This window comes from Carlito syrichta, unplaced genomic scaffold (genome assembly GCF_000164805.1).
Source record: "Carlito syrichta isolate Samal-C Ts95f unplaced genomic scaffold, Tarsius_syrichta-2.0.1 Scaffold314220, whole genome shotgun sequence".
NCBI classification, from domain to species: domain Eukaryota; kingdom Metazoa; phylum Chordata; class Mammalia; order Primates; family Tarsiidae; genus Carlito; species Carlito syrichta.
Window position 1 is genome coordinate 265,894 of NW_007258316.1, and position 8,839 is coordinate 274,732.

General features: G+C 46.3%; 1 protein-coding gene across 1 annotated transcript; it reads left to right on the forward strand.

Moving 5' to 3' along the window:
• Positions 1–335: 335 nt before the first annotated feature.
• Positions 336–3,132, forward strand: RTP3 (receptor transporter protein 3). Its single transcript, XM_008071238.1, has 2 exons — positions 336–490; positions 2,589–3,132. The coding sequence occupies exons 1-2, from the start codon at positions 336–338 to the stop codon at positions 3,130–3,132; spliced, it is 699 nt and encodes a 232-aa protein (XP_008069429.1).
• The last annotated feature ends 5,707 nt before the right edge of the window (positions 3,133–8,839 follow it).

The following is an 8,839-nucleotide window of genomic DNA, read 5'->3' on the forward strand; positions in this document are numbered from 1 at the left end:
GGACTCCAACTCAAAAAAAAAAATGTGTTCCAGGTTAAAGGGAGGCAGACAGCAGAGCCAGACTGAAGTTCACTCCTCCTGATTTGGAACTCAGAACTCTTCTTTGGCAACATTTTAATGGATGAAAACGAGTTCTTGTAATTCCTTTCGAGCTTCGTGCCCTATTCTGAACTGGGAGCCAGATTCAACTGACCTTTGTCCTTGGGGCAGAGACCTGGTCCACAGGCCCAATCCAGGACCTCAGAGGGAAAGCAGGTGGAAATCCTCATCCCCAGCTACAGACCTGCCAGGGCTCAGGAGAGCTCAACCCAGCCAGGCACACCATGCCAGCAGAGATGGTTCAGGACGTGGAAGTGTGGAAGCAAGTATTTCAGGAATCAATTCGGGAGGTGAAACCATGGCATACTTGGACCCTGACACCAGACAAGAGCCTTCGTCCCAATGTCTTCATGCCAGGATGGATGCAATACCAGCAGTTTACCTTTGCCAGGTGAGGGAGTGGAATGCGATAGTACACATTCCAGAAAATTCTTGCTTATTTCATACTGTGTATACTTGTTACTTTTCTTGCTCCATTCCATGCTTGCAAATTGAAGACTATAGGACATAAGATGCTAATCATCCAAGAATTTGTAACTTCATTAAAGGTTTTTCCCCCTGTTACAATAAACCTCAAAACAATAGCAGGCCTGGGCACTGCTGTGGGCTAGTGCCTATCCAGCGATACAGAGAAATCAGGCTGCGGGGGTGGGGACAAGAAGCAGCAAGGAAAGTGGAAAAGGAGGAATGGCAGCAATTTCACTCAAGTGGCAGCACATACGTGCCCCTCTGAGGGAGACTTCCGAGTCCACCATGGAGTCCCCGAGGGAAGAGACCCCCTGCACTGCGGAGAGCCCCGCAGTGGGGACTGGGTAACACACAGCAATCTTGTCTCATTCTACTCTGAATTTATGGAATCTTAGAGATCATCCAAAGTCTCATCCTCTCTTTTCCAGGGGGGAAAGTAGAGCCCCAAGGCCTAGGGATGGGGAAGTGGTTGTCCACGGCACACAGAGCATGGAGTCCTGATTCCATCTCACCTGTGCCCTCTCTCGGGGAGAATCTACGCAGAGGAAGTAGAGCTCTCCTCATAGCCTGTGGTGTTCCCAGGCCAGCAGCTGGCATCAGGAACATTGGATCTCAGTCCATCTGTTTGTGAGAACTTTGAACTCTAAGCCACACAAGAGCAGAGCACCATGACCCAGGGGAGGGCAGTGGACTCTGACTCAGAACAGGCCCAGGTCCCTTGGCACCACTGACTCTGAGTAACTCCCATCAAGGTGCAATGTCCTCGCGCAGTGGTCAAAGCATTTTGGCCTCTCCCCCTTATTTCATCCTCACATTCATCCAGTGAGGTGAGACTAGAACCAAGATACAGAAGTGAAACATAGATGAACCCACTCCTCCCAGCCTTCTCCAAAACCACACTTCAAGTCCCCCTGCGCCAGACCAGACAAGACTAGACTCAGGGAAGTAACAAATAAACCCAGAAATATCGGTGATTTAACCTAACACCTGGCTCCTGAGGTTACCAAGGCAGAGGAAGAGAGGGCCGGAATGTCTTATGAGGGCTTCTGTGGCCAGATCTGGAAGAAGCATATAACACCACTGGCCTCATTTCATTAGCCAACTGGTCCCATGGTTCCAACAAGGATGCTGGGAAGCAGGGGGGAGTGCCTGGATAATTTGGTGAGCATTAAATGTCTGCCACACGTAAGTCCGCTGCCTCTTGCATAATTCCTACCTTGGGTGTAGGCATGTGCTTTCTGCCTTCTTCTCTCTACCTGTCCTAACACATATTTGTCCAACTATCTTAGCTCAGAAAATTACCCTCCTCCTTGCTGAGACAAGGTGTCATTCTCATATACTGTCTGAGGCCAGTGGCACTCAGATTATGAAATTTTCCAGGTTTCTTTGAGCAAAGGAGTTGGGCTGGAGGGAGAGCAAAAGAAGAGATAACTGGCCACAGCAATCTCTCTCTAATACACCAGACTGGGAGCCCTGGGCAACAAGGGCAAGGCGAGACTTTTCCCTAGGACCCTGGACCCTTCAAGCTCCCACCCTGACCATGGGTGCATGACTTAACCAACACCCACTTGGATGCATTTGTGGATTTCAGTTCTGTGTTCTGAACTGAACTGGCTAGTGTTGCACTGTAACCGTTGACCCATTTAAGTCTATATTTAAGAAACCTCAGTTTGGGGGCAGAAGTCCTGCCACTAACACCAACTGGGTCTCTGGGCATGATGGGTTTCCAGAGTGTGCTTCATCCTAAAATGAGCACCTTGGACTTAGAAGATGTCCAAGGCTCCTCCCAGCTCTGCCGGCTTGCAATTTGCTATTTTCATAGCAGACACCTGTGAGGCATTGAACCTGTCGGTGGCACAATGCAGATGGGCACGAGGGCTCAGTAATTCCTTCCACCACTAATCCACAACCCCAATCAAGTCATGACTCTGTGCTGTTGGAAGCTCCTTCCTCCCTCTGGCAGCAGCCCATGATTTGACCATAGGGAGTCAAACTGAGGCTCTCGTCTCCGGTCTCCGCAGGTTCTGGTGCTCCTCCTGCTTTCGCAGCTGGGCTTCTGCCCAAGTTCTGGTCCTTTTCCACATGCACTGGAATGAAGAGAAGTCCAGGGGCCAGGTGAAGATGAGGGTGTTTGCCCAGAAATGTCGGAAGTGCTCCCAACCTCAATTTGAGGTTCCCCAGTTCACGCAAGAGAACATCTCAAGGATCCTGAAGAATTTGGTGTTTCGAATTCTGAAGAAATGCTATAGAGAAGGATTTCAGTTGATGGAAGAGACTCCCACGATCCAGGACGTCTTTCTTGAAGGGCCGCATGACAGTGACAACTGTGAGGCATGTCTGCAGGGCTTTTGTACTAGGTCCCCACAGACTACGAGCCTCTCCACCTGGACCCCAAGAGCAAAGTCCATTCACGAGGTGGAGAAGGGAGCTAAGTCCCGGCCCTTAAGTGAGGATGTCTATTCCTGTGTGAACCAGAACCATATGCATAAGAGCTTAATCATCTGCTACTGTTGTCTCATTCTAATTGTTATGGTGGTGGTGATTGTTATTAAAACTACTAAATGAGCCTTGAAAACGTGATGCTTAGTAAAAAAAAAAAAAAAAGACATTAAAAAGTCACATATTGTATGATTCCACTGATATAAGATGTCCAGAATAGGTAAATCTATAGAGCAGAAAGTAGATGAATGGTTACCAGGGCCTGGGGTGGGGGAAATGTAAAGCAATTACTTAATGGGTATTGGGTTTTATTTTTGCAGGGGGAAGGGTGTGATGAAAATGTCTCGGAATGAGATAGAAGTGGTGCACAACACTGTCTGTGCACTAAATGCCATTGAAATGTTCACTTTAAAATGGCTAATTTTGTTACATGACTTTCAATTCAATATCTTAAAAAGACCTTTACAACTCTATTCATTCCTGAGAGAACTGCGTCTGGAGTGTGTATGACTCAAACCATATGGAAATCTTGTGAAGCCTGAGGGCTTTCTCACCAGAGCATTTTGCAAGGCCTCTGCAGTCAGAGGGTAGAGGCATTTGCAGTGGCATTTCAGCAACCTTGGGCTGCAAACTGGAGTTCTCAAACAGCAATCTCCACAGGGGATGCATGCAGCTGAGGGGCCAGGCAGGTACACGCCGCTGCATTTTTCTGTTTAAATACAACTTTGTTAGTATAAAGTGTTGCTTTATCAACACAGACTCACAGCCAACAGCACTGTAACTCAGGCCTGAACGGAGCTCATCCAACATTTGAAATTTTTGCATCAGGCACACCAGAGCCTTCTTGCTCTTTGGACACTACACAGCACTTCAGCACTAAGTTTGGGGGACATTTAGACAGTAAAATTACTCATAAAAAGTACAAAAATGTGAAAAATCTGGAAAAACTGATTGCAAAAATGGCACTGCTTATAGTATAAGAGCTGCAGCAAGCAGGCAGAGGGATACCCTCTTACACCTCAGCTAGGAACATGGGTGCTGGTGACAAATTTTCTCCTGCTCTGCACACATCTGTGAATGGCCATGAAAGCACTGCAAGTATTGATTTTGGGGTCTGCACACAGATTTTAGCACACAGGCAAATTCACAATATCAAATTCCTGAAAAATGAGGCTGACCTGTACATTCTCAATTACTTTGGCCTGTGGATGACTCTACCTGAGCACGTGTGCCTTACATGTAGAGTTCTCACCACAGGACTCAGGTGAGGTTGCCAGCTTGGAGCTCTGGGATCCCTACCAGCACACAGTGTTTTTCATGTCCAGAGGACCGGGTCTCAGAAATGATTTGTTCCTTGGACCAAGTGTCCTCCAAGTGACTGAACAGAAGCATGATGTTTTCCTAAGTAATCGTTGTACAAAGGACTGACTTTATGGAACTTTTGTTGAAATGATGAATGTAAGGGAACCATGGTACCTGGCTAGATGGAAAGTTGTGATTCTGAATACTTGGGATAGCCATAAAAACCAATTGTTTCTAAAGTGATGATGCCTAACTTTTAAAGACACTGAATTGAAATCTGTCAAGACAATGCAGCTAAAGTCTTACATACATGACTGTTTTGTTCCTCAGATCTGTTTTTATTTTTGTTTTGTTTTGAGTGGCTGTCTCACTCTGTCCCTTAGGCATGATCATGGCATGATCAGGGCTCACCACAGCCTCAATCTCCTGGGCTCAGGCAATCCTTTCACCTCAGTCTTCCAAGTAGCCGGGACTACAGGCATGCACCATCACTCCTAACTTTATTTTTATTTTTATTTTTGTAGAGACAAGATCTCACTATGGTGCCCAGGTTGGTCTCAGACTCCTGGGCTCAAGAAATCCTCCCACCTTGGCCTCCCAAAGTGCTAGGATTACAGGCGTGAGCCATCGCTCCCGGCAAAATCTGTTTTTGTTTAGTGGGAAATGACCTTCCTTGACTGAAAACATCAGGCAGGGGCTGCTATTCCATGTGGGATCTCTCCACTGCACACGTCTTGGGAAGGGAAAGAATGTGGGTTCGATTCAGGGTCTTAGCCAGAAACCTCATGTTTGTTGCTATCGTTGTTATGATATTTTAGTGTTAGTTGAAGGGGGAAATGTTGGTCAATATTCTCATATTAAAGCAAGGAAAAACACTTACTTCAATTAGAAATATTCACATGAAGTCATGACTTTCTGAAGTTGACTTTATTTACCGGGTTCTCTGCATGTCCTTTGGCTGTGAACAGTTTCAAAGCCAAAATGACATTTCCCACGTTACCCATTTGCCATTTCTCTCCTCATTCATATTCATGTGTGATCCTGGGTCTCTACGACACACCGTTTCTGAAACGGAAACAAATGTGTGTTTAATCCATATAGAAGAATATGTGACCAAGACGTCATTAAAAAGTCACAACAAAATGATTCCGAGTGAGCCTGGCCTTCGCAGACTTCACCACTGTTGCAATTCACACACAGGGCACGGGTGTGGGGACAGGCAGCTCTTCAGAGCCAACGAGGAGCAAGGGCCAGGACCAGCTGGTGGAGGGCTGAGAGGGGTCTCTCAGGAAGGGGTTCCTCGACTTGCAGAGGAGTGAGGGTAGCAGGCTGGGCAATTTGGCTTGGTTTTAGATGTAGTGAGGACCTACCTGGAGTTTGGGCCTATTTCACGTTTGCCCTTACTCACAGGTTGTGTAGCCCATTAAATCAAGGGTGAGGCTTTTTGTGGTCTCACCTGCAAGTAGGCATTTACTAGCCTCCCTGCCACACCCCACCTGGGCTTTCACTCCAATTTCTGACTTCCCAGCACTGCATGGATGCCAAAATCCCCGTGCAGACTTTAGCCTCCCAGCAGCTGGTTTCGTTTTTCCTTGGAAGAGCACCCTGTGCATGCACATCTTGGGACTCGGCCAAGTGATGAGGAAAATCTGAATACAGAGTATTGGGCCTCTTCTACTTAGTTCCCTTTTTTCTGGGATTTTGCCTTCTAATTCCAGGTGTTTAGGCAGCCTCAAATTCTAACTTTTGTCTCCCCCATCAAGTGAAGAAATCACTTTCTGCTTTGCTTTATTTCCTGGGCTGCAGTTTAGAAACTATCTTCAGGGACACCTGGAGTATATGGATCTTACCTGAGTGTATCTGGATCTTACCTGAGGACCTGCTCCTCATGACCCATCCACGGTGGCTGCCCTCCAGGGCTTTCTAACATTTGTTTTCTTGTTTCTGCCCAGCTTTTATAGTTATTTTTGATCTACAATTGGTCCAATCCTAGCTACTTTGTTTATAAAATCTGGACAGAGCTGTCAAATTTCATACCTATGGTCAAAGCTACTGTCCTTTACCACAGGAGTAGAGGTAAACACTAAGCCAGCCAACTTAGGACACTTCTTTCCTCTTGCATAAATGCAGTGTTCTCTAATAGAGACATACAATGTCAGTCACATATATAATTTTTTTTCAGTAGCCACATCTTAAAAAATAAACATAAGCAAGTGAAACAAATTTTCATAACCTATATTATCTACCCCAATATATGCAAAAAAATTACCATTTTAACATGTAATCATCCTTAAGATTCTTAATGAGAGATTTTATATTCTTTTAATACTAAGTCTTGGAAATAGAGTGTATATTTTACCCTTAACAGCACAATTTGGATGTTGCATTTTCTTTTTTTTTTTTTTTTTTTGAGTTGGAGTCTCACTCTGTCGCCCAGACTGGAGTGCAGTGGCCGCTCCTGGCCACCGCAGCCTCGCCTCCTGGGCTCCGGCGATGCTTCCGCCTCAGCCTTCCGAGTAGCTGCAATTACAGGCACACGCTACCACGCCCGGCTAATTTTTTTTTTATTTTATTGTAGAGATGAGGTCTCGCCTGCCCAGGCGGGTCTCGAACCCGTGGGCTCAGGCAATTCACTCACCTCAGCCTCCCAAAGGCAAGGGATTACAGGCTGAGCCACCAAGCCCGGCTTGGATGTTGCATTTTCATGGGAAATACTTGATCTGTGTTTACAGTTCATAAAACTTACACCTGAAAAATTAGTATCATATGTGAAAGTTATTCCAAACATAGTTTAAGTTGTCCAGCAGTTGAACAGATAATCCATTTTGAAATCTAAATTTAAAGTAATTTAGAGGCTGGACATGGTGGCTCATGCCTATAATTCCAGCACTTTGGGAGGCCAAGGTGAGAGGATTGCCTTAGCCCATGGTCTCAAGACCAGCCTGGACAACTAGTCGAAACCTCATCACTACAGAAAAAAAAAAAATTAGCAAGACCTCATCTTCACAATAAATCAAAAATTAGCTGGGCGTGGATTGCTGGAGCCCAGCAGGTTGAGGCTGCGGTGGCCGGGAGCGGCCACTGCACTCCAGTCTGGATGACAGAGTGAGACTCCAACTCAAAAAAAAAAAAAAAAAAATTAGCCGGGCGTGGTGGCACTAGCCTGCAGTTCCTGCTACTTGGAAGGCTGAGGTGGAAGGATCGCCTGAGCCCAGCAGGTCAAAGTTGTGGTGGCTGTGAGTGTGCCCCTGCACTCCAGCCTGAGCGACAAAGTAAGACTCCGACTCAAAAAATAAATATAGAAAAGTAATTTAGATAAAATTAAGTATCAGTTTCTGTCACACTAGTCACATTTCAAGGGCTTACTAAGCCATGTGTGGGTGTTACCTCCTCGTGACCTGTCCATGGTGCCTGCCCTCCAGTGGTTTCTAATACTTGTTTTCTCATTTCATGTTTCGGCCACAATGGTGAGCAGCACAGATCTGGGACACTTGAATGACTGGGGACTCCCAGGAAATTGCACTTGTCTGCGATTGTCTTCTCAGGCCCTGTGGATGCCAGCACACCCAGTCAGTTTTTCCAGGTCATTCATTATAATTTACTTCCAAACACTTCAATACAGATACTGTGTGTGTGCGCAAATCTGTGTTCATGTTTATCTATACCCTGTGTGTGGCTGCACACATCCCCGAGGTAATCCATTAGCATCCTTTAGAATCTAATTGGAATTCTCACTCAAGGCAGATGTGCTGTTTCAAATATTTCTACAAGGGCATGATTGTTAATTAGCATAAAATATATTAGAAATGGCTCTTAGGCTGGCTCGGTGGCTCCCGCGCCTTTGGGAGGCTGTGAGTGGATTGCTGAGCCCATGAGTTCAAGACCCGCCTGGGCAACTTGGGGTCATCTCTGCAATAAATCAAAAAAATTAGCCAGGCGTGATAGCGCGTACCTGTGGTTCCGGCTACTTGGAAGGCTGAGGCGGAAGGATCACCAGAGCCCAGCGGGTCTAGGCTGCGGTGGCCGGGAGCGTGCCACTGCACTCTAGTCTGGGTGACGGAGTGAGACTCCAGCTTAAAAAAAAAAAAAAAAAAGCCCTGGTCCTGTGTTCCCCACCAAAAAGAAAACACCGTGGCCTGATACAATGCTTCTGCCGTCAGCGCACAGTCCTATACCTGGGCTGGCAAAAGCAGGCAAGAAAGTGGCATGCAGGAGCATGTCTGGGCCTCCTGAAAACCCAAAAGCTTACAAAGCAGGTGGCATGTCCAGGGACCTGCTTGTCAATGAATGCTTATTCTCTTGGAAGAATTCAGTCTCTGTCCCGTGGTAGCAAGGTTTTGGGAAAGACAACTAACACCTGCTGATAAATACAGGAAGAGAAGAAGTAGGGAATACCAAACTGGCTTGGATGGGTCTAAACACTCGTTGCTGGACTGTGTTTTCTTATTTTCTTGAACTTATGGAGGTAACAAAATACATCAGTAGCATCACAGGGCTGGAAACAGTTCGGGTTTATTGTAGAACATAAACT